Source organism: Artemia sp. Qi Xiang Cuo, chromosome 8, assembly GCF_049724085.1.
Source record: "Artemia sp. Qi Xiang Cuo chromosome 8, ASM4972408v1, whole genome shotgun sequence".
In the NCBI taxonomy this organism is placed as follows: domain Eukaryota; kingdom Metazoa; phylum Arthropoda; class Branchiopoda; order Anostraca; family Artemiidae; genus Artemia; species Artemia sp. Qi Xiang Cuo.
In genome coordinates this window covers 15956541-15983298 of record NC_142801.1, presented here as the reverse complement: position 1 = coordinate 15983298, position 26758 = coordinate 15956541, and the positions used below count along the sequence as shown (strand labels likewise).

Below are 26758 nucleotides of genomic sequence, written 5' to 3'. Positions count from 1 at the left end.
AGTAGTCATCTTAGTTGCAAAAATCTAGCCGGCCTCCGATCGCTCTTCAACATCCCCCTCAACCTACCCCAAAACTCAACTCAATGCCATCATTCGTTCCTTATTTGCCTGACAGTCCTGATTTAGTCATGAAATTTCAAGCTCAGGACTAAAATTTTAACATCTTGACGGAAATTGCGAGGAGCGGCAGAGTGTCAACGCTCGGGAAATTCCCTCAGTTTTTTTTTTTATTTTGATTCATCTTGGTCCTTCTATATATTGGTATGATTTTTGTAAACTAAAAGGATCGTATGATATATGTATTCACTTCTCCCTGCATGACCGGTCATAGAGCCTTGAGAGGGGAGAGGTGAATTTGGTGTTGAATGTTATGACTATCACAATCGTCGTTTTTGCTGGAATAATAAAATCTTTTTTTAGTTAGGAAGCATAATTTTTAATTTAAGTATTAATTTCTTTGTAGCGGAATTAAGAAGTCATTTTAGAACCCTTTGCCAAGATGATACTCCTATGGTTCGTCGGGCTGCTGCTTCCAAATTGGGAGAATTTGCAAAAGTTGTTGAAGCTGAATATTTGAAAAGCGATCTGGTGCCTATGTTCGTATCGTTAGCACAAGATGAACAGGTAACCTAGTTTCAAAATCGTCCCTTGATAGTAAACTTCTTATGCAACCCCCCCCCCCCCAAAGAAAAAGCATTATCTTTATTAAACGGTTGCGTTTGGAACATACTTTGTTCATTATTTTAGGGATGGTATTTGGGCTGGGTGAGTAAAAGGCAGATTCAGGATTTGGTATTTGAGCTAATATTCTTGGCATTGTCATAGATTTATTTTTTCCTGAAAGTGTACCAGATAATATAGAAAAGTATTGTATAAAAACTCAGTAAAACATAAAATATATTATAACTGTAATATAGAAAAGTGTAGATATAATGCATAGAACATGATGAAGTATATAAAATAAAATGTAGGTCTAAAATGTAGATAAAACATGTACTTTATATGTATGACGAAGGATATCCAGAAAGTAGATTACATTTTGGAATTAAGAATTTCATTTTAAAATTTTCCATTTTTCCATTATTCCATTTTGGAATAAGAAAGGATTTTTTTGTAAAGTTGAAAGCTACACTTGAATAATACTTTTCATTGTCGCCATTCAAATTTAGGCACTTACTATAGCGATGAATGAGCTTGGCAATACTTTCCTCGTAAAATTATAGCTCTTCGTTCATCAGCCAGTTTGTCACTCCCCTCTCGCAGCTGTGTGTCCTTATCATAACGCTGCATTGACGACATCAACTACTGACGACTTATTGGAAACAAGCGGTAGTCGTTCTGTGCAAAGTCCAGACTGTGCGGCGGATGAGAAGACAACTCCCACTTGAAAGATTCCAGAAATTCACATGCCCGATTTGCCGTGTAGGGTTGGCCGCAGCGTTGCCAACGCGGTACAATTGTACCGTTTTTGGTACAATTTAGAGGTCCTGGCACAGTGCGGTGCATTTGGAAATTTTTTGGTTCAGTCAGATTTCCCGATATATTTAGATTTTACTTGCTCCTTTTTGGCTCAAATATCTGTTCCAAGTTTTAGTTTATGGAAAATTTTCTTTATTTCAAAGCGTTGGCAACACTGGGCGTCGGGCGTTGTCATGAAACGGCGAAATCTTTGTGCTTAACTTTCCCCTTTGCTTGTTTTGGATTGCTTTTCTAAGGTTTTGCAAAGTATAACAATGCCTTTCTGGGTTTATCGTCCTGCCTTGTTCTAGGAAGTTCACAAGAAGAACACCTTCCCTGTCCCGAAAACCAGTCGCTATAATTTTCCTTGCCGACACTGTTTATCAGTATTTTTTTTGTTTTTTGGTGACGATTGTCTCAGTCACCTTTCTTTTAAAAGCTGAAGCAATTTACCATTGAGAGCTTTGGTTTTTGTCGTAGATTGTCTATAAATGTTTAATCCTGTGTGAAGAAACGCCGTTAAATAAAATAGTATTAACTTACGTTTCTTGTTTAATTAAAAATAATCATTTGCTACTATTTGTAATTAAGTTTTGGAATTCCAATTCGGGTTTAATTATACCAGCTCCAAACTGAGCATAGGTTTTATGCCAATTAAGACAGAAAATAACTGCAATATTAGTAACATTTCCAAGTAAATTAAATCCATTTTCAGATTCTTTATTATTTTAAAAAAGCTCTTATTGTATCATCTTTAAATCTGCCCACTTCTCTTTGTAAAGTACTTAGCCTAAAACTAGCAAGAAACTATTTTTTAAAGAAAATTAGTAAAATAGTTCTATGAACGGACAATGGATCGCTAGTGGTTTTTTTATATTAGGCCGTAATTAACTAATATTGAGTCGTAAGGTACTAATAACGGGTAAACTTTTAAATAAGATAATGAAAAAACAACTACAAAAATAAAAAAAAAAAACCACCGTATATAGCCTAGCCATTCAGCCTTCTGATTGTCCATTGAAAAAGTGTTTCGGCGGTTTAATTTTTTTATAATTATATTTATTTGTTTATTTCATTTTATTTTTTAATTAATTAATTTTTTTATATTTAATTATCTGTATATTCATGCCATCTGTTTTAAAGATATTCTGGCTAAAGTTGTTATGCGTTACCAAGCATTCAAATATCAAGTGAGGCACCTAAGAGGAAATTTACGCCTGAGAGAGGGGATAAGTTTGTAGAAAGCTCGATTTTGTAGAAAAAATTATTTCCTGGTTGCAGCGGTAGCTGCAGCCTAGTAAAAGGCGAACCTAGGTTAATAGTAACCCGAAACTAATTATTTTGAAACCTCATCGAATTGAAATAAGAAGTACACCATAGGATTACCATGGTCAAAAACCCTATTAAGGAAACAAAAAAATCGGAAGCCACCAATAAGTTTAAGGTCAGACTTGACTCTCACGAGCGACGTCTTTCTCTATACTCATTCTTTCTTCTTCTTTGCTGGTAGTGTAAGGTGTTTGAGGCGTTTTTTGGTTATATTCTCTTCTGACTTCTTACGGTGTGGCTAAACCACCTCGGACGCGTTGTTTTGGCGAATATCTATTATATTTCTTCGGTAATTGTGATGAAATATGTTCAAGTTCAACGCTTGTGCTGCTTTTAGAGACCAAGGCTCACACCCGTAGAAAAGAACAGAGAGCGCCATGGCTTCATAGACTCGACACGGTGCGCAGAGATTTCACTGCGCGTCCAAAGGGAGTTCTTCAGTTTCAGAACAACGTTCCATGCTGAGGATATGTAAATCTGAATCTCCGCTAAGGATTCGCCAATTGTATTCACCATTTAGCTAAGGTATCTGAAAAACTGAACGTTCTCTAATTGACTACCATTTAAGGCCACAGGGATCCAATCCATACAGGCAGGGGTATTAACTGGAGACTTTCAGGGCCACTACATCTGCAACTACTACTCGAATAGCTTGTGTACTTTGAATACTTACGATCAAGATTACTTGTTACGGCGACTACTCGCAACTGTGACTACTTTTGACTTTACCTCTGACTACTTGGGAATATGACTACTTGCGATTACTCGCGACTATACCTGCGACTTCATGCGACTGCGACAATTTTTGATTACGAATGCGAGAACATGTAATTAAAACTGTTGCTTCTTGTGACTGTGACTACCATTATTGGCAGTGCTACTACTACTGTGATTGTTACTATGACTGCAAACACTACGAGTCGATAAAATCAAACACTACAGGTAACTACGTATTTACTGAATATTTTCAGGGCCACTACATCTGCAACTACTACTGTGACTACAACTACAGCTTGTGTACTTCGGATGCTTACGACTAAGATTACTTGTAACGGTGACTACTTGTAACTGTGACTATTTATGACTTCACCTGTGACTTCTTAATAATGTGACTATTTGTGATTGCGATTACTCGCAACTATAACTGCGATTACGAAGATTTTTGATTACGATTGCGAAAACTTATAACTGAAACTGTTACTGCTTGTGACAGATTCTACTATTACAACTAGAACTATTAAACTAAATTAAAATATATTAAACTAAATTAAAAGGGTTTAACTACGCACTGCTTGTCAAAAGGTCATAGTACATCCAGGTTGTCAAAGGGGCTTAGCTGCTATATGTCACGAATTACCATGTTTATAAAATAAAAAATTCAGAGAATAATAAGGAGAATATTGCACTAAACCAAAAGACACTAGGTACACCAAATTCGTTGAACGGGTATGTCTGAGGATATCTATATTGATCACAAGATTGGCTATGGGTATTAAGTTAAAACTTCCGTGGAATTCTTAGGGGGATGTTCAAAAATCATCAAAACACACAGTATGCATCCAAGATGTCAAAACTGCACTTCTTCAATGTTTCAAAGACAGTTAGAGAAGGGTATCAAGTCAGAACATTTAGATATTGTCAAGGGGGGATATTGACTTAAAGACACTATTTAGCATTCCAATATGCTCTAACACGCTATATATATATATTCCTTTTCGGAATAGCTAAGGGGATTAAGCTGAGACTTTCAGAGAATGTTGAGGGGAATGTTGATCTTAAACAAATTCAACTATGTGCATCCTGGTTGTCAAAAAGCATATGTGTAAAACATTCAAAGCATGTTGAGGGCGATGTTGAACTCAATCATAAGCCCCTATGTGCATCCCGAGTGTCGGAAAGGAGTATCTGCAATGTCTCAAGAACTGCTAATAGTATTTAGTTGAAGCTTTCAACGAATGTTGAGGGGATGTTGAAATACAGCAAAAGACAATTAGAACTAAAAAAAAAAAAAAAATGAAATTGCATATTTTAATTCTTATTCAAGACTTGAAAAACTAGAGAGATCTAATTAAAAAGAAATTTTCCCAAAAATCGGTTTTTCAAAGAAAAGTAAAAAGTCATATCAAACAGTTCGTGTTAACGAAGTGTAAGTAAGGAGTGACTTGGCCCAATAATAACTCAGACTCTAAAAAATGGAACTGTTATAACAAGAGATACATAAAAAAAATTGGCTATTTATGCTGAATCCAAAATTTAGTATTACCAATCAAAAGCTGCGAGGCTGAGAAAACTTGATTTTCAAAAAAGGAGATGACACTCCCAAAAATTCAAGGAATTTAACAGAAATCGCTCTATCAAACTCAGCATATCTGAGACCCGTACTGTCGTGGTTTCTGGTTCCCATCTGCAAAAATGTGGAATTTATTATTTTTGTTTGCCAGAATAAAGATCACGGGTATGTGTTTATTTATTTTGTTTGTTTGTTAGTATATTTTTCTTTTTGCAAGGGTGAGCACATCGAACCAGTTGCACTAGAAGATAAGAAGAGTGCTTATTCGAGTGGAAATTTAAAGTTTTAGTGTTCTTCATAAGGGACCAAAAAGATTGGAGGGTCGCTAGCTACTAGCTACTTTCCCCTGAGGCTGGGTGGTTCCGCGGGTGAAATTCTTCAGGGGAGGGGGGAATTTTCTGCGGGAAAAATTCCAAAATTGGTTTTGGAAACACGGCACTATCTTATGGGCCTAATTAGTGGAAGGCAATACAATCGATTGGGACACAAAATTGTTTTTGAGGAGGGGACTCAAATATTCTAAAAAATATAGTTTCAGACCAACGCTTTTCAAAATTTTTCATATGGCGGTCTTTTGGATCGATCTTTTGGGAAATCTGCCATTCGCTAGTGAGCATCTACGCTATTTTCTTAATTTTTGTTTTTATTTTTTTCCTTACTGCCAGAAGGAAAGAAAGAAATAATTGGACTGAGTCCAAATATTTCCTTCAGTTCAGGGGAATTCGCCTGGATCCAAGTTGCTCATCAACTTAAATTAATTTTTGCTTCTCATCACTTCCTGTCTTTTCCAGATTTTATGCGTTGGGCTTTCTTTAAAACGAGGATAGAACTTGGAAATGTTTTCCTTCGAATGGAAGAAAGTTGAAAACATAATGACGACTTGGTTTAATTCTCAAATAATGAACTGCGATAATAGCCAATTTATTACTTTGGAGAGGCTTTTCTTGCTCGAAAAAGATTAGATCTTGATTAGCTTAAGTAAAAAGAGGCTTAGTTCCATGAATTTATTAAAATTAATTGGAACTTCAGTATTTTTTCTTAAAATGTGTAGAAAGGATAATTTGAAACGCAATATAGGAAAGACGGCGTAAGAAAGAGCAAAAAGTTGAAAAATCCATATTTATATGATCAAACCGGCGCAACAAGTATTTTAATGTATGCGTTTGAGTCACGTATAATGCATCAGAAATGCAAGAATTATGACAAAAATTGTCAAATCACGCTGGATAAACGTATCAGTGGCGTCGACTCACGAAAATCTAGGGGAGGGAGAGCAAAAAGATGTGTTTTTTTTTGGGGGGGGGGGGGTAATTTTTCACTTCATTTTTTTCAGGGAAAAATACAAGAAAAAGGCATTTTTCTCCAAAACATACCCAGAAAGGTACTTTTCAAAATCTAGGGGGCACAGGCCCCCTAGAGCTCCCTAAAGGGATACAACAACACTGGGAATTTTTTTTGATCTTATATAGAAAATACAAATGATCATTTTCTCTTTCATATGAATGAAAAATATAGCCGACATTAGTTTTTAAAAAGTGCCTCTTTTGTATGCCGTTTTTTGTGCTCTTGATCGTTTAATCAGTTAGAAATGCAACAATTTTGAAATAGCAAGTTTGGTAAAATTGTAGAGAAATAACAGTTTGCAATGCAAACAGTTTGCATTGCAAACTGTCTTATCAACCCTTTTTTAATTAAAATATTAGGCTTTGCTATTGTATGCGACCCAAACATTTGTCTGGTCACAGAGCAAGAAAAACAAGCTGGAAATGTATTCAGTTGTCAGGTATTCTCTATTTTCTCATAAAAGCTATTATGTGTCACACTTTGCGCTATATTTTTAGAGCAAAGTTTTAATTGTAGTAACATTGTAGCTAGTAAAATATATTCATGCGACAATACTGACAAATATATTTCAGATTTTCCTCTAGTTCGTCTTTTTTTTACGTTAAGATGTGCGCTCTTGCGTATCTTTCCTACATATGATCTTTGATATCAGTTTTTAGTCATATATGCACATAGAGGTGGGGGGGGGGGGGGGCTCGGTTGATACCTTTTAAAGAATGATTAAGAGGCTATATATTTCTACTCTCCTCTAGGGGTTGCCATCCTCCTCTACTGTATTGGGAGCGTGGTTGGTATCTGTGACTCAATATAGCAAAAATGTTTGTATTGCCGCATTCACATTGAGAATTTACTGATGCCGAGATTTAGCTACCGCTTACATACGTCGATAAGAATTTCTCAATAGATTTTTCTGCCAATCAGAAAATTCTCCAAAAAATATGATTGGCTTGAGGTAGTGCTAGCTAAATCTCGGTATTAGTTAAATCTCACTGTGAATGGGCCTTGACTGGTTTTTACCTTCGATAACCAGCATTTAGTCTATACAATTTGCCTTTTAAATTTTTCTTTTTTCATTTGTAGGACTCTGTACGCTTACTCGCTATCGAAGCATGTGTTTCTTTTGCTATACTTCTTCCAACTGAAGACACTGAACAGTTAGTCATGCCCACAATTAGAGCATGCGTCGAAGACAAATCTTGGCGTGTTCGCTACATGGTTGCTGATAAATTCATTGAGATTCAGAATGCCATCGGGCCGGAGCTTTCTAAGCAAGATCTGGTTACTGCATTTCAATCTCTTTTGAAGGATGGGGAAGCGGAAGTAAGGGCTGCAGCAGCTGGAAAGGTGAGATCATATTCATTGGTTTGTCCTTTTTAAGCCACTTATAAATATGGCCGAACAGTGAAATATGATAAAGCAGAAGAAGAAAAACACGTAGCAAATGACCCCCCCCCCCAAAAAAAAAAACAAAAAAAGATAGATCAAGGGGCAACTGTAAATTTAGCTTTGTGACGTTTTTAGATTATCTTCTCCTTTTGGTTAAATGGAAATAAATGACATAAAATCACTAAAAGAAGATTAGTCTCAGTCGGTTAAAAAATAAATAATTTTAATTGCAATACCCCCAAATTAATCGGTTAAATGACTCACCAGTCGTAAGATCCATTGCCCCCCCCCCCCCCCGTCCCGAATATTTTAGCTACTGACGCCTCTGATGGTAGGGGCTTTATAATGAATAGAAGCCGTTTTTTATTTTACATAGCTAATTAGCATGTCAAGTAATAATACATTTTAAATTACTATGAAAGTAATACATAATATATTTTATAAGTAAAAAATCTCAGTTTAAAGGTATTGTTTCCACTATTTCCAGAAAATGCGCATCCATATCTGTTTTAATATTGTTGTTCTTAAGCTCGAGTAGCACTTATGTCGATTTAATAGACTGGAATATTCTGGAAACAGTTCCAGTGGGGTTTAATAGCCTTTCCGTCTTAAGAGAATTTCGTGTTCTAGTTAATAGGGACGTTCTCGTTTCCCTAAAAGTTTCCAGTTCAATTATAACAAATATTTGATCCCTTTAATGTATTCGGACGTGAGTCTAAAATACGCTGTAATGCTGAATGGAAGAGAGTTAGATTCCATACTGTCAGCTAGATATGAATTCCATTTGAAAGAGACTTAATTAATTTGGGTGGTTGGATGGCCTGGAAAGATAGGGTAGTTGGTTGATCTGGTTATTCTTCCAAGAGTAAGGTCTTAATTCCACAGATTATTCTAACTAGTATTATGTGTCCCAACTATTTTCTGGTGAAAACAACCGGCATTTTTATACACAGGAAGGAGACATGCTAGGCCCTCTAATTTCGGCTTGAAGTATGTCACTCCCTCCGATTCCCTGCAACGGGATCTGGGCCTAAAAAGTGCCTTTGGTGACTTTCTACATCATGAAGATATTCCAACCAACTTAATGTACCAACTGGAAACTTAGAAAGGTATTAATTTAATACCTTTAACTTAAAGACTTTGTTCTCATAGAGAACTAGAGATAGCCAGAGAAAGAGAGAGAGAAAGAGAAACTTGTTATCGATGTTGTAGAAATGTGCCATAACATTGCAAACAAATTTAAAAGTACAGTAAACAGTAAAAGTACATTGCAAATAGTAATAAAAAGGTATTAATTTAATACCTTTAAATTAAAGACTTTGTTCTCATAGAGAAGGAGAGATAGCCAGAGAAAGAGAGAGAGAAAGAGAAACTTGTTATCGATGTTGTAGAAATGTGCCATAACATTGCAAACAAATTTAAAAGTACAGTAAACAGTAAAAGTACATTGCAAATAGTAATAAAAAGGTATTAATTTAATACCTTTAACTTAAAGACTTTGTTCTCATAGAGAACTAGAGATAGCCAGAGAAAGAGAGAGAGAAAGAGAAACTTGTTATCGATGTTGTAGAAATGTGCCATAACATTGCAAACAAATTTAAAAGTACAGTAAACAGTAAAAGTACATTGCAAATAGTAATAAAAAGGTATTAATTTAATACCTTTAACTTAAAGACTTTGTTCTCATAGAGAACTAGAGATAGCCAGAGAAAGAGAGAGAGAAAGAGAAACTTGTTATCGATGTTGTAGAAATGTGCCATAACATTGCAAACAAATTTAAAAGTACAGTAAACAGTAAAAGTACATTGCAAATAGTAATAAAAAGGTATTAATTTAAAACCTTTAACTTAAATACTTTGTTCTCATAGAGAAGGAGATATAGCCAGAGAAAGAGAGAGAGAAAGAGAAACTTGTTATCGATGTAGTAGAAATGTGCCATAACATTGCAAACAGATATAAAAGTACAGTAAACAGTAAAAGTACATTGCAAATAGTAATAAAAAGGTATTAATTTAAAACCTTTAACTTAAATACTTTGTTCTCATAGAGAAGGAGAGATAGCCAGAGAAAGAGAGAGAGAAAGAGAAACTTGTTATCGATGTAGTAGAAATGTGCCATAACATTGCAAACAGATATAAAAGTACAGTAAACAGTAAAAGTACATTGCAAACAGTAGTAAAAAGGTATTAATTTAATACCTTTAACTTAAAGACGGTAAGTCCTCATAGAGAGGGAGAGAGAGCCAGAGAAAGAGAGAGAGAGAAAGAGAAACTTGTTATCGATGTTGTAGAAATGTGCCATAACATTGCAAACAAATTTAAAAGTACAGTAAACGGTAAAAGTACATTGCAAATAGTAATAAAAAGGTATTAATTTAATACCTTTAACTTAAATACTTTGTTCTCATAGAGAAGGAGAGATAGCCAGAGAAAGAGAGAGAGAAAGAGAAACTTGTTATCGATGTAGTAGAAATGTGCCATAACATTGCAAACAGATATAAAAGTACAGTAAACAGTAAAAGTACATTGCAAATAGTAGTAAAAAGGTATTAATTTAAAACCTTTAACTTAAATACTTTGTTCTCATAGAGAAGGAGAGATAGCCAGAGAAAGAGAAACTTGTTATCGATGTTGTAGAAATGTGCCATAACATTGCAAACAGATATAAAAGTACAGTAAACAGTAAAAGTACATTGCAAATAGTAATAAAAAGGTATTAATTTAAAACCTTTAACTTAAATACTTTGTTCTCATAGAGAAGGAGAGATAGCCAGAGAAAGAGAGAGAGACAGAGAAACTTGTTATCGATGTAGTAGAAATGTGCCATAACATTGCAAACAGATATAAAAGTACAGTAAACAGTAAAAGTACATTGCAAATAGTAATAAAAAGGTATTAATTTAAAACCTTTAACTTAAATACTTTGTTCTCATAGAGAAGGAGAGATAGCCAGAGAAAGAGAAACTTGTTATCGATGTAGTAGAAATGTGCCATAACATTGCAAACAGATATAAAAGTACAGTAAACAGTAAAAGTACATTGCAAACAGTAGTAAAAATGTATTAATTTAATACCTTTAACTTAAAGACGGTCAGTCCTCATAGAGAGGGAGAGAGAGCCAGAGAAAGAGAGAGAGAGAAAGAGAAACTTGTTATCGATGTTGTAGAAATGTGCCATAACATTGCAAACAGATATAAAAGTACAGTAAACAGTAAAAATACATTGTAAATAATAATAAAAAGGTATTAATTTAATACCTTTAACTCAAAGACTGCTCTCATAGAGAGGGAGAGAGAGCCAGAGAAAGGGAAACTTGTTATCGATGTAGTAGAAATGTGCCATAACATTGTAAACAGATTGTTATCCCATTTCGTAATCTGAACCATTGCAACACAAAAAGTTGTTCCTACTTGTTATTCTGTCTTTGACTTACTCTGCTAATAAAATTAGAAATAAGGAAGAAGGACATTTCGGAGGAAATGCTTAATCTCAGGATAAAAAAAATGCCGGATGAAGCGCAAAATCCAGCTAATCAAACGTTGCAGAGAAGAAATCAAGAAGATAGAAAAAGAAGACATAAATTTACTTTTTTACGTATCCGGGAAAGTGTATAATGAAAATAGTAATATTACCGTCCTTCTTATAGCTGGAACCATGATTGTGGAATAAAAAAAGCTGTTCTTATATTTCTGATTAAATAGCAAGGACTGAGGAACTCAAGTCCCTCCCCTATGAGGGACTCTTTGTGTGGTAAGGATGTGTCTTAATACAAGAGGAAAGATGGTATTTGAACTAATTATTATTTTTTTTTTTTTTTTTTTTTACAAAATATCCGTTCAAAAATTGAAAATTTTAAGCAGTTTTATTGAATGAAATTGAGGAAAAGTTTCCTCTTAAATTATGTTCAGCCCCCCCCCCCCCGTGCTCGAAGAATTTTCTGGATATACTCTTGTCTTCGTCAATCTGTGCTCCGATGGGGAAAAAGGAGGTTGATGGAAGGATTACGTTTCCGAACTTTGTGTAGTATCTAGTGCAGTATCTATACAACTAGTGCAGTATCTATACTGCGAGCTATTGTGCAGTATGCTATTTTTGTGCAGTATCATTGAGAAAGTAAATTCTTTTTTATTCAGCATAATAGGCCATTATTTCTTCTGAGGATATTTATAAGGCAGAGAATTCAATATCAGGCTTTATCCAATGACAAATTGAATTGTAGAATTGGATTCTAAACAAATCGGACAATCAAATTTTGTTTTCACGATCTGAATTGTCAGTGTCAATGAGATTGTTACTTCGTAGTTTGGAATTCGACAAATTATCTCAAAATTGATATTATTGATTTTGGCCTGGTCTTGGATCGGATGTGTAAATTCTGCTGTTCCAGCTTACAATTTGAAAGTGTAGTTTTGTAAACCGGTTTTATAGATTTATTAGTTCTACTAATTATCCTGATTTACACTGATTCTACTAATTATCCTGATTTACAGTGACAATCAGTGATTGTCACTGAAACCTTTCAGTGACAATTTATTTCTGTTTGTCTGAAAATTCTGAAATAAACTGCTCTATAGTGAATTTCCCCAGAATTTTCATTTTCGCAGGCTACTCCTTTCAATAGATGCGTTCTTGGATAAGGACAGTGTGATTCTACTATACCATTTGTTGTCTATTGTAATGGATTTAGTCAGCTGCAGCATTCCATTGCCACATCTTCTGAAATTGCTGAAAGCAGTTCCTTGAGCGTCCCGAGCTGAGGATTTGTAAATTTGATACAATAGAAATGGGTCTTAAAAAACATGGTGTATTTTGCCTTTGACCATGTGCCTTTTCTGGTGGTCAAGTATGCTTCATTGCTGGACATGTCTCACGTACCTTGACTTTCTGTTTTAACCTGTGAAATCAACATTCGACCGTCCTTATAAGCCCACACTGTCAGATGAAAGTGAAAATGGTCGTCGCACTAATAACAGTTCAGATAGGGATGAATCCTTTTATTAGACCAAACAATGACGAGAAACTTTGGATATTTTGATCACATATACAGTGACCGTCATCAGCAGATATACTGCTCAATATATCTGCTCATGACGGTCACTGTATATTTGATCGAAATATCCAGAATTTTTTGTTGTTTTTCACTGTCTAATAAAAGGATTTGTCCGTATTTGAACTGTTATTCTTGTGTCATGGAAAGGCAGTGTGGTCTTGGAAAATACCTACACAATATGGTTGTCCATAGTGTTCAAGAGTTGAGTCCTATAAAGAAGTTCAGCACTCCGCAAATTCTCATGGAACCTACGTAAAGTCATGAAGGTGCGTTCCACCAACTCTTGTTTATGAGCAAGGTATTCTAACCAGCTGTTGCAAACTGCTTAGTCTGGTGCAAAGTCTGATGAATATACTGGGATGGACGAATGGGTTTTGGAATGGATGGATATATTAGTAATATGGTAACGTTTGGTCTATTCTTTCAACCCCTTTTATATACTGGTTTCACCTACTTTTAACCTGTGATTGTCTCACATCAGCATATTCCTTTGTCCACTTGAGGAACTTGCTAGAAACTTTGACTTAACCGCTTCCGGCTATTTTTGAAGCAAGAGCGACCGATTTACAGTCCATCTATTTCAGGAGACATATATTTCTGCTAGTAGATTCATAAAAATTACCTCTACCTTTCTTCAATTCCTCATTAGTCTCCAGTTCGGCACCAAATAAGTTGCTGCTTCTTCTTGCACCAGTACCATCTATGCCACTTGAATCAAGGTTCCAATTAAAGCTATGGAGGTAAATAAATCGTTAAATAGCTATTGGGCTGTGGTCAAAGCAAATTTCGTTCAACAAGGGCTGACACAAGTCAGATGCTGACGGGAAACTTTTTTTTTCTGCCTTTAATGATCAACGAGGGGTTGTCTTGGTACACTTCAAAAGTAAGGACTCTGTCATCACAACACTGTAGGGTGATTTTTTTTCTTCGGTATTGAGTTTCTCCTTATGTATTGTTTCATTTCAAGTTTTGCAGTAAACAGTATCGTCCGTTCGTCTACAATCACATGGTCAGGCTGAGTGTTGGTATGTGTCTTTTTCTGAACATGTTTGGCTATTGGATGAATTTTACAGAGACGCTCTTCGATGGTCGGATCTCTTGTGGTTATTGACCAGATGACAAAATGAGTGCTGTCTTGAAAAACAGTTAAAATTCACTGTATTCACTGTAAAATTCACTTTTTCAGATTGATAATAGGTCTTCTGTTATTCATCTTTTTGGATCAGCTGGAATTTTTTCTTTACATCAACTTCATTTCATTGCAATATCTCAGATACGTCACAATTACGTTTTTCGTCAGTTAGCATCAGATTTCCATGGAATTGTCCCTCTTAACTCGCAGCGTCATTCGTATCCGACATCACTCAGGTTTAATTTCTTGCAGGAGTTTAGGCGAACAACTAGAGCAGGATTTAGTTTGAGGCATATTGGTCCAAAGGTGTGGGATTCTATTTCCCTGGATATTAGAGAGTGCGCTGATTACTAGCAGTTTCGCAGAATGGTGGGGAAGTTTTATCTCTGATGGTTGATTTTATTTACCTTGTTTGTATTTGGGCAGTTGTTCAGGAGGTTTTTTTTCTTTTTTTTCCTTTAATTTGTTAACGGTGTTTAATAAATTTTATAAATTTTGTTTTGTAAATTTTGAATACGCTCAACTATGCCACCAGGCATGTGCGCAGGTGTATTTTATAGCATTATGTATATTTCATAAATAAAATATCTGTAATCAAGGAAATACGTGTTTTTGTTGACCTGTATATCCTAAAGGAAGGGAAGCTGAAAGTCCAACTATGATTTGGATCCCCACAAATCTTATCTTCCCCGAGGGGGTTGTAATGATTGATCTACGCATCTTCTGCACTTACTACAAGCAAATCTGATCTGCACTAAGCCCGTTAAATTTGTGTGGGATGTATTCATAGAAATGTCTAGTGGCTCCACCATGACAGTCTTGGATTCATGATCCGGAGTTGTATTTATTTTCCTGGCGAAATTATCTCTATTCCAGACACGTACCCTCCCTTTCTGTTGGTAAGGAATCTTTTAACTGCCCTTCCACACTGCTTTCTTCTGAACTGGACAGCGTTGTATTCGAGTCTTGAGCTTCTTTGGCGAAGGAGGGAACCAATCTTTCTCGTCGTTGTCATCCAGCAAGTTCAAGTTTGAGGCGTTATTGTCAATACCCTTGAAAATTTCGAGAATCTGTCGAGTATCCAGTGCTATTTGGTGTCTTGAAGGCCATAAAATGAAGGTTTTATGCCAAATAAGACATAAAATAATTGCAATATTAGTAACACTTTCAAGTAAATTTAATTCATTTCCATATTCTGTATTATTTTGAAAAAGCTCTTATTGTATCATCTTTTTATCTGCCCACTATATATATATATATATATATATATATATATATATATATATATATATATATATATATATATATATATATATATTCTTGATTTTCTTTTTAGTTGGTACTCAAATGATCGAACTAATTTTGTCGTCAAAATTTGCCTAATTAAAAAAAAAAAAAAAAAAAAAAAAAAAAAAAAAAAAAAAAAATGTCTGCCCTTTTCATCACAATTTTTTTTTTGCCTGATCAGTTTTCTTCATGGTGGGTTAGTCTGTTGCTATGGCTTTAGCCCTATGTAGTGCTGACCAATTAATCACAAAGTGACATCGTTAATTTCCGTGACACGTAATTTATAAATTACTATATCAGAATTGGAAGGTGATTAATGAATAAATCCTGTAAGCAATCTTTTCAAGTTAGATCAAGTCAAGCGACAAGAAGAAAGGAAAAGAAAAATGGTTAAATTAATAAATTTTAAGACTTGTAATCAACAGCCGTCATGGACAGGCACTTGTGTGGGAGGGAGGGCGTTGGGCTTGGGAGCAGGGGAAGGGCTATCGAGATATAAATTTCTTATATATTCTTGTATTATATCCTATATTTTTACTACAATTCCTCCGTTTTATTACTTTCTTTTTTAATCTGAGCCACCTAAATTGTACCCTCTCAAATAAACTTTTCTTTACGGTTTTCTAAGACAATAGCTAGAACCGTATTCTATAGCTAAAATATTTTCTATCATTTTATGTTGTTTTTTTCTGGAGTCTATGTTCCAAGGAATATCAACCGAGTTAAGAGCGAATTAAGTGTTGGAACGCTAAAACTTAAAACACGAAAACGAACGTAACATGCATACTTGGCCTAATTAGATTCCGAAAGACTTCCACGATTGACAGGATTAATGATTTAGCTACATCTTAGAAACTAAAGCGTTATATCTTCCTCATTCAAATTCCTCAAAAAGCTTAATGAAGGATCAAATTAAAAATAAAATTCTTTAAAAAAGGGATTACCACTTGTTTTCCCTTCAGAATCATTTTCTTTCTTTCTTTTTTTAAGAACATGTATAAAAATTCAATGAAACCTGAAACCTTAGAAATTGTTTCATTTTTTAATTCGCTTTGTATATTCATTGAAAATAAGGGAAAGACCGTGATCATCCTTTGCGCCCTTTACGTCGGTGCGAAATGAATAGTAATGATATTTCTGACTATTACCATTATACAGCATATTTAAAAAAAAAAATCATGGCTGCTTTTTTCGATCATTGCATTTCCTCTATATTTATGCCTTGGAAAGATCCTTTCGCATTGATATCTTCTACCGATAGGTAACATATATATTTATAGGCTTTGTTTAAAGGTTTCCAAGGTTTAGCGATAATTGCCTGTTGCCTATGCCTGAGCCACACCATCGTCACACCTGTCGAAAATGATTAATTCATTAAATGTCTTGGCTTTTGTCGCTATCGAAGCGGAAAGTTGAAATGTCCTAAAGTTAATTTGAAAGGCCGCGGGTTTTTGACGGCCTTCGCTTCACTCGTATAGAGACAGTGGGCCTTCGGCCCTTGCTAGAGCGTTCTGTGACGGCGATTTGCTATTGCTGTCAAAGGAAGTTAACTCAACCACTTTCGGCAGAATCCAAGAGTCGGCTACCCAACATTGTTGTAGAGATGCTTCTCATGGTGAAATAATACGGAAAGCAATTTTTCTCCATGTTATACTGTACGAGTGTTAATTGTTCATGGAACAAAAGCAGCCTGTAAAAATAAACAGCGAGTGGGGAATAAAAATGTTCCCCACTCCACACACTTTTGCTAGTGACGTTCCTGGTATAAGTTCATAAACATGAAGGAATGCTCGTAGTTCATGTGTGAACATCGGGGTATTTATTTATGACATGCAAACTGAATCATTTACACTTCAGTTTTACAGTTTTACTAAGACCAACTCTAAAAGCCTACACAAGTTTGTAAACATCAGAGAACGATGCTCTTTGTTCCAATATTTATTCCTGACTAAAAACGCGATTAGCAAATTATCTAAATCAGTGTAACTCTTTGACGTCAAATACCGAGGACTTGTTGGACCCGAAGTCTAGGGGTCTTTGAAGTAATGCCCTGCTATCATTATCCGGCTACAATTCTATGCCCTTTAAATTTTATATATCTTTTTCTATCTATATGATTGCCTGTTATTATTTTGGTTATTTGTTATACAAGTATATGTTGAAATCTTGCCATCAAGTATAAAGGAAAAGACGGAGCATAAACAAAAGGAAAAAAGTAAAAGAAAAGAAAGTAAATGCAAAGCAATCAATTAAAACATAACACTTTGACAAAATTTAGGGGCGGTACCAAGAACGAACATCCGTATTAGAGCAAGCACAAATGCTTAGAGCACATCAAATAGCTAAGTAAATTATTGGGTCACAACCTGGTTAAGGTTCTTTAAACGAATATTACGTTCAGAAACTTTGTTCTCTCAGAAATAATGGTCAGAAATACAACATTTTCTAATGAGATTGAAAATAGGGGTCCAGGTAAGGAAATGGAGAAGATTTTTTGCGAGGTTTTGATTTAACAGAATTTGTAAAATTTTCCGAATCAGTGCTGTATTTAAATAATATTGGTTTTCAGCTAACCAATGATCTTCAGGTCTGTAAACAATTGTGTGACTCTATACAATAGGCACCTGAAGCCAAGCGAGTATTTATTACTGTATTATATGCAGTAAACAGTTTTACGATCCTCACAAGAAAGTATACGCTGCGATATTTTTATTTTTCATGCCTGCCATCTGAAAGGCTCTCCTGCTTGTACTAAATAATGATAAAATATTAAAACTTTTGTGATGTAAAATACTTATTCAGTTAATGTTGGGTAAGCTCTTGCATTTAGAAAAATAAACTGTCACTTTAATGATAAAACTTTACACCCCACAGTTCAGAGGATGTCCCATTAGCAGCGTCATCACATTGAAAAACATCAAGTCTACTTTGAAGTTTACGACGTGACGAAAACTTGATGTTTATGCTGATGGCCATGATATTGTCTACAGTTGGATGATTATAAAATAAATTTCTTGGTTATTGTCCTTAAAAGCACTTTTCATTTTCTTTTAGTACAACAAATGTATATGAAAGTAAAGCTTTTAGTAAAAAATGTTAATTGACACTTAATAAGGATAAGGGATCCAAGGTCGCCCAGTGAGCTATCAAGTGGAATGACATCAGCTGGTTCTGTTCTGAAATTTCTTAGAATGTAAAATATATATTTTTTTGTATTCGCGTCGGTGGTAAACAGGAGTCCCAATTTCAGCCCTTGAATGTCTTTCATGAAGATGGTGTTAAGCATTAGGTCTGCTGCCCGAAACTTAATAGTAGCGAAACTTGATGGGTGATTTGAATGCAAGAAGTGCATCAATTAGGTCTGCTGCCCGAAACTTAATAGTAGCGAAACTTGATGGGTGATTTGAATGCAAGAAGTGTATCAATTACCTGACTATGGTTGTGAATTTTAAGTAAAGCCTTAAAATAAAAGGTTTCTTGTTTTTCAGATTCCTAATCAGTTACAATGTTGCTGGTAATTCCTGATTTTTGGGTTTCACTGTTTTTTTTCTCTTAAGTAAATGAAAATGTTGTTGATATTGGGTGCCTTTTTGTCATCAAAATTTTCTGTCCAGATAATAAAACGATCATGCTTTGGTTTTGCTTATAGCCCTCTGTACAAAGAAATACCGGGCTTTGTAGTAATTCGAGATATAAACTTCAACCTGGCGTCTTTCTTTGAATCTTCACGAGCTTCTATGATATAATTAACCCTTATTTTTTTCTTCGCTATCGGTACTTTTTCCTCACCCTTTGATTCGGAGCCGCCTGCAATATGTTCTCTTTCATTTTATTGGCTAGTTCTATATAATTTCTCCTATAGAGTTTATGCAAATATGTCCTGCAACCCTACTAAAATGTGATTTTTTTTCGGTTTTCAGGATAGGGAACTTTAAACCTCTAGTAGAACAGGCTAATTTGATTGGGTATCTCAGAGGTAAGATTCTCTGACATTTTGGGTCTGTTTGGGCCAAAGTTGATGTTTTGCAGCATAAATGGCAAAAAAACACATTTATATTAGGTGAATTGGTTTGTTACTTAAACAGGGCACTAGAAATTTCATTTCCGTTGAAGTGAGGCCTCTCTTAGTATTCCCGACCTTGCGATTCAATACGATCACTCATGGGAAAAAACACGCATTGATGACATCCTTGTCGACGGAAATATAGAATGTTGCATTTCTTGTCTAGATAGAGACTTGAAATTTCTGTACCAGACGTCTCTGATTCACTGAGTTTGATGGTATAATTTTCATTAAAATTATAGCCTATTTTAGCAGTGTTTCCGCCCTTTTTCTAAAATTATGTCAATATTATAAGGCTCATAACGTCTAATGAGTAATCTAAATTTAAGGAATTTTTGATATTTAATGCTAAATAAAATATCGCTACTGTAGGTTGAGACCAAAAAATACTATCAAACCTTTTATTTTGGGTTTTTATTTATGAAACATTGCGGTTAATAACATCTTCAAAAATCTAAAAAGGGTCATAATTAATAAGTCGTGATAAGAATATTTGCTAACCCATGGTCTTTTGCGTGTTGTCTTTTTTTTCAAATATCAAAAAAGAATAAGAAGGGAAAAAGGTTAGAAAGCAGGCCACTAATTAAAATATCTACACTTTCTTAAATTAAGTACATCCTGCTATATTCATGAGATTCTTTCTTAAATTTATGTCCCGAAGTTCCTTGACTTTTTTCAGTCGAAATTCAAATTTCTTCTGTAAATTTCTTTAATAACTTTGCTCCAGCAATGGCAGGAAAGAAAATATATTAGTTTAGGTCCCTAGGAGTTTAGGAATATAATTCTCTAATCCTTATAATATGCCTCAATACTAAGTCCAAAGAGTATGGGTAACAAGAGTGGGAACTGGCGCTAGTGGACAAAAGAAACTGTCAACGCCATCTAGCATTTGGCGACACTTGGTATTTTTCTAGCTCTGTAATCCTTTCTCTGTCAGGAACTGAGACCAGGTACTTATTACTACTCTAATTTTACTAGTTACATTAATTATTCTTATTATTACACTGAAAAAATGCCTAATGTCTGTACTTTTTTACTAAGTTTAGTAAAGTGCATAAGTTAACATAAGTTTTTTGTTGATTTAGGTAATATTTACATCATTTTAGAAAAAGGGTGGAAACACTGCTAAAATGGGCTGTAATTTCAATGAAAATTAAACCATCAAACTCAGTGTATCAAAGAAGTGCATAAGAGAGCATAAATGCATAAGTTTTTTGTTGATTGTTTTTTTTTACCAGGATCTACGTTTTTAAGTTTACGAGTTAAATAATTTTAATTAGATATTAATTTCACTATCTGTTTACTTCATAGTTGTATTGGGACTGATATATTATATCCAGGCTTGTAAAGGGCTCCATATCTTAAATAGCTTAGTACCTTATCAAGGCTAAATCTAACCCTGGACGTGTCTAAATATAGTCATAAGGCATCGTGAAAAGTAACCTTATTTTATGAGGTAATTAGCGAGGTCTTTAGAATAGTCTTTTAATGACATTTTGATACTTCCCTTAGGATGTTAATGTTCTTAATTGCCTTTTGATGATGCTATAAATTTGATAACCGTGTTTTTTGCTTCGTGTAGTATTATGTCTGACTTTTTTTTCAAGTTTTGGAGGAAGTGATTAGTTTTGACTAGTTTTATATTAGGTTACATCTCACTCAAAGAAAAGTTTTTGAAACTGGAAGAGTATTAAGATAGTTCAAATTTGTAATATGACCGTGTTGTATTTTATTTCTTTTCTTCTCGTTGGCGGCTTTTTTGTTGTAATTGTGGGAGGGGCAAGAAAAATTGATGATATCCAATAGGAAGTTATCATTCGTTTTCCTTGTATTTAATTTTGTCGGTTGTTCTGAGTTATTATACAAGTTTCTAATTATAGTGTAGAACATGTTTTATTTTACATTTACGGAAAAAGGGAGCATATTTAAAAATCAAGGCAAGTAATTTGCAGGGAAATTATCCTCATATTTGCCTCTTTTTATTAGAGCTTTTTAGTTGTCAATGTCGGAGTTTCCCCCCGAAACATCAGGATCCTAAAATCATATTTCACGGGCGCAGCTCTTAAAGGACCTTTAAAATAATTTTATTTTTAGTGTTTTCATGGGAAAATACAGTCCCCCGAGCCAAAATCTAGCTATGCTGATGGTTAGCTTCAAATAATCAGATAATGAAATCGTTTGAGTAATTGTAAAATAAATTAATCAAACGAGCTGGGAAATGATGACAGAGGTATGTTTCGAATCGGGAGAATCGAAAAAACATGCACGTTGACTTCACACATTAAAATGTGGGATGAAATGTGGGTTTTTATGTAACTTTTATGTAACATTTTTTATGTGGGTTTTATATAAAAAGAACAAAGATACCACGTTTTTGATCTTGAGCTGCGATTGTGCATCACTTTGAGGCTTTATTTTTATTTGTTTGTTTTAGGTGAAGGAATTTTGTCAGAATCTAGAGCCATCTGTTCAGGAAACAGTAATAATGAATCAAGTCCTTCCTTGTATCAAAGAATTGGTGTCTGATGCCAATCAGCATGTTAAGTCTGCTTTGGCTTCTGTCATTATGGGCCTTAGTCCCATTCTTGGAAAAAACAAGTAAGTTAATCTCTTCTCCCGAATTTTCTGTAGAACACAGGGTGTCTCAAAGGCGCCCGTACTTGAGGGACGCTGTGTGTTCTTTATTTTTGCAGATTGATAACAGGATGCATATAAAGTATGTTTCAAACACGGAAAAGGTTAATGTCTAGCAATTTCGCTGGCTTCATCAGTTGTATTGACCTGTTTTAGCAGGGGATAAGTTTAGTTTTTATTAGAAGGCTGATGTGCAGCTGCAACATCCACCCACAACCAAAACTCAACTAATGTTTTTGTTAATGTTGTTGTTGAGGGTCTGACCATCTCCTTCGGGTGCCACCGACAGTCCCTGCTAGAATTATATACGACTTTGACCCCCCACATCCCATGGCTGGTTAAGTCTGAGGGGTATTCCTCGGACCAGATGGAAGGACAGTCTTCAGAAGTTCCTGAACATGGGCGGCATTTCTGCTTTCGAGGCCCCCCTCATAGCAGCAGATAGGTCCACCTGCAGGAGCAAAAATACTATGCTTTCTACGCCAAATACCATGCGGCAGGAGCCTTAAGTCAGTCAAGTATGAAATGTTTTTGTTAATGGTGAATTTGGCAAGTGTCGACCGGGGGAAACAATACCTATATTTAAGCTTGTTAATAAGCTCCTGGTTCTCTACTGGTGGGTAGAATGATTATTTATCTTGAAATTTGTTTAGATTGGCACCTCGGTTTTTCGCATTTTGTATTGTGCAATGAAAATCATCTGCTGTGAAAGATGATTCTGCACCAGGCTAGGCGATGGAATGAATTGTTAGTGGTAGTAGTTTGACATTGAAGCTTTAACAAATGTTAAAAATGGACTTTGCTGAATTGTCTCCTGGAATATTTATTTTGAAGTTACTATTCTGCATGCAAAAGCGTGATAGATATTATCTTTCAAACATGGAAGAAGGGAATGTCTAGCAATTTTGCTGGCGTCACCAGTTGCATTAGCCTTTTAGGCCGATATAACTATTTGGCCTGGTAGGATTAGTTCTTAGAATGTTGAAGTGTGGCTGCAGGAGTCGTCGCCAATGTAAGGTAAAGGGTAAAAGAAGGTAAAGGACACGACATTGGATTTTAGAAACCCTACTGGCTGTGCTGATCTCCATTCCATGGCCCTTCAGCCAGGAAGTGCAATGTGGGGTTGGGGGCCATCCATCTTGTGCTTTCACCGACACTTCCTGTTTTACCTTCCCTAGATTTCTCCAGATACCCATTTAGAGCGTGGTTGACTCTGACTGAGCTTACAGAGTCACGCCACTGATTCGTGATCAAACCAAATAATCAGCGACACCAGGACTCGAACCCCTGTCCTCTCGGACAAACAGTCTTAAGTCTAGTGGGCTAGTCACTTGGCTAGGACGGCCGAGTGGTATCAACAATGTAGACTCAACTAATGTAGTTGCTAATTTCGATTGGATCGAACTGGGAACCGCTTGACTATTAGTGAGACCAATGAAGCGGGAGGTACTAAAATGATCTGTTCAGAGAAGAAATATCCATTCTTGAAAGGCTCTTTTTTTTAGTGAAAGTGGATGCTAAAAGAGATAAACTTGTTAGCTTAAGCAAATGGGATCCACTTGAACTTCAAAAACCATCAAAAGGGAACTTTCTATTCAATTTAAGCACAGAGAGGGCTTTTGATCTTACTTTTAGAACAAAGTTGCTTCCTTTTTTTGAGTTAGATTATGGGACTTCCAGAACTTCATTAGAATTCTAAACATTTATCTTTTAATGAGTGATGAAGAACATAACAGCCGAATATATTCTATTGTTATAGTTTCGTTCTGAAATAGGCCTAAAAAGTACCAAATTCTAGCCATTTGTTTCTAGATTTTGACTTGAACTTTACAACATAAAGCTTCATAACTTTTAGCGCCGATGTTGAAATAGGAAAAGTATTCGTAAGTCAGTATGTCTTATGCCACGTTTGATTTAATCTTGTTTTACAATTTCTTTGTATATAAAATATGGAATATTTTACGTTTGGAAAAGAGCAGTAAATATTACGGAAAAATAGGTGAGATACGATATTAATTTAATATTAGATGACAAGGGATATGTGACGTACAAACTGTTCAAATAGGGATAAATCCTTTTAATAGATTGTGAGAAACAATGATTAAAATTATAAATATTTATATTTATTAATATAGATATATTATATTTATAAATATTTATATAGATATATATATATTTATTTTGATATTCATTTACATTTATTTGATATTTATTTATAGCAACCGTCGTCAGCAGATAAACCGCTGTTAACGTTTATCTGCTGATGACGGTCGCTGTGTATTTGATCGAAATATCCAGAATTTTTATCATTGTCTTTCACTGTCTAATAAAAGGATTTATTCCTATTTGAACTGTTATTTATAAGTCATGGAAAGGCAGTGTGGCCTTCGAAAATACCTACGGGATATGCGACATTCCTCAGAGTAAATAGCAGTATGAATTTCTAAAGTTTTTAATAAGATGTTATTAACCTAAAATTCCTCGCCATCATTTTGTAGCTTTTATTGCTACCGCGTTTTGATAAAAAATAAATAAATAAAACAAAGATTTTGTTGCTAGAAAACAATTGAAAAACATCAATATCGGCTTTTAAATATTATAAAGTAAAAAGAAAAGATCATCTATATGGATGATGTTGTCGTCATTATACATGATGTCCCCATGATGATGTCATCATCCAATATGAATGATGTTGAAGTTCTTGCATTACCAATTTATTTTCTCTTTTTGCTTGAGCTTTGAAATCTAAAGTTACTTTTTTTTTACTCTATAAGTTCAGCCAGGGTCGACCATGCTTTAATTGGTTACCTTTAGAAATCTGGGGGAAAATAGGGGAAGCGTCGGGTGATTTTCCCTCAAACACATATTGCACTCATGGCCGAAGGCAGAGAATCATGAAATCGGTAGCTGTACTACGCAGACATTGATCAGCATGCAAAAAAATTCTTCCTTGCTTTAATAAGTGGATTTTGAAGGGGAGAAGTTACTTAAAAGCCGATATGCCTTACGTCTACGGAAGATTTTATATTTGAGCCTGGAAAAGAGTATCAAATACGACTGCTAAAAGATTGAGGAGATACGATATGAATGTAAAACTAGGGTGAATTCTCAAAGTCACTAGTGGTATGAATTTCAAAAATTTTAGTAAGTTTTTATTTATTTAGAATTCCTTTTATATGATATGATAATTTTTATATGATTAATTTTTATTAATTTATATTATTTATATTATATTATTTATATTATATTATTAATTTTTATATGATTTTTATTGCTCCTGCGTAAACAAAGAGAAAAAATAAAGCGTAGTCCTGCTGCTAGAAAACGAGTGAAAGATTTCAAAATGCCATGATAATATTAAGAAATTATCAAAATGACTTACCTTGATGATTTCTATAGGCTATGGATTCTTAAAGAATTAATATGACTTATTTAGGAGAAGAGCCAATAAATGAAAATGCGATAATGTGATAGCTATAGAAATTCAAGTATTTCACTGTGTTTTGCATTAGAGCATAAACATCATTGGAGTGCCTCAATTCTCGGTAAATAATTCGCGTGGATTATAACGCATGTCAAAGAAGCGTATAAAATACATAAAAAGCGTCAATTACTACCTCATTTGATTTTTTAGCGTTTTGCAGAAACGCTCCCGTCTTTTGCCTTAATTTTCTTTTTAGAAGGGCTTAAAAAAATTACATAAAAACTGACCAAGGGTTGTTAACTTTCGATCCAAGTCGTAGCCTGATATGTGACCTCAAAAGTTTGACCAGTTACTGGAAGTCCCATGGGGTATAAACCCCTGTTAAAAGATAAGTATCTATATTTGCACCACTGTATTAAACTTTCTCTTTGATTGATTTGTTGCTTGAATTTTCAAATCTATAGTTGCTTGCTTTAACACGCAGATGTTGAGATGAGAAAGCTATTCGTGCGCCAGTATGCACTGTAAGATGTCTGGTATAATTTTTTTTTGCATTTACCTGTATATGCAGCAACGTGTAATGTAGCAAATGTGTAACATGTAGCGTTCCATTACATTTGGAATATTTGTATGTTGAACATGGAGCATTTTACATTTGAGTGTGGAAAAAAGCAATTAATGCTGCAACAGAAAGATAGATCAATTACGATATTAAGGTAATGCCAGATGGTACGTTCAAGATGTACGTTTCAGTGTACTCTTTATGAATTGAAATACAAGAAAGATGTGGCAATATATGTTGTAGAGCTAGCTGACAGGAAACACATCTCCCCCCCCCCCCCAAAAAAAAAAAATTAAAAGCAACGAAATTGCAGGAAATCACTATTCGCTATATAATTTATTAAGATTTATGTATTAGAGAACAATCTTGGTTTTCCTTACTTTTCTAGACGAGAAGTCTTATAGAGAAAACACCACTTTTTTGCTCCATGGGCCGCACTTTAACTAGCTTTGTGTCAGTATTACGAACGCTGGGGTGACTCTGTAATAGTCGGATTTTATCGATCAAACGGATTTGAGGGTTTGTCATGGTTGTATATATTGAAGTATTTTAGTGCTCTACAACAATGCAGTATTGCTGGGGAAAAAAATCTTTACTTTTTTTGAACGTACTATACTTGAACGTAAAAAAACAGGTCAATAGGGACAAATCCTGTTATTTGACAGTGAAACAACAACAAAAACTCTGGATATTTTATATACGGGGGCTGTTTCGTTCACATATACAGTGGCCGACATCAGTAGATAAACTTCACCAGTTTAATTGTCCATCTGCTGATGACGGCCACTGTATATGTGACC

At 34.8% G+C, this 26758-nt stretch overlaps 1 protein-coding gene across 1 annotated transcript in view; it reads left to right on the top strand.

The window, feature by feature from the left end:
• Pp2A-29B (Protein phosphatase PP2A regulatory subunit A) overlaps positions 1 to 26758 on the top strand; it is a 160830-nt gene that overhangs the window by 37784 nt on the left and 96288 nt on the right. The window contains exons 4-6 of the mRNA XM_089093234.1: positions 464 to 624; positions 7502 to 7765; positions 21773 to 21936. Of these exons, the coding sequence (XP_088949360.1) occupies positions 464 to 624; positions 7502 to 7765; positions 21773 to 21936 (589 nt within the window). The remainder of the gene's footprint in view (positions 1 to 463; positions 625 to 7501; positions 7766 to 21772; positions 21937 to 26758) is intronic.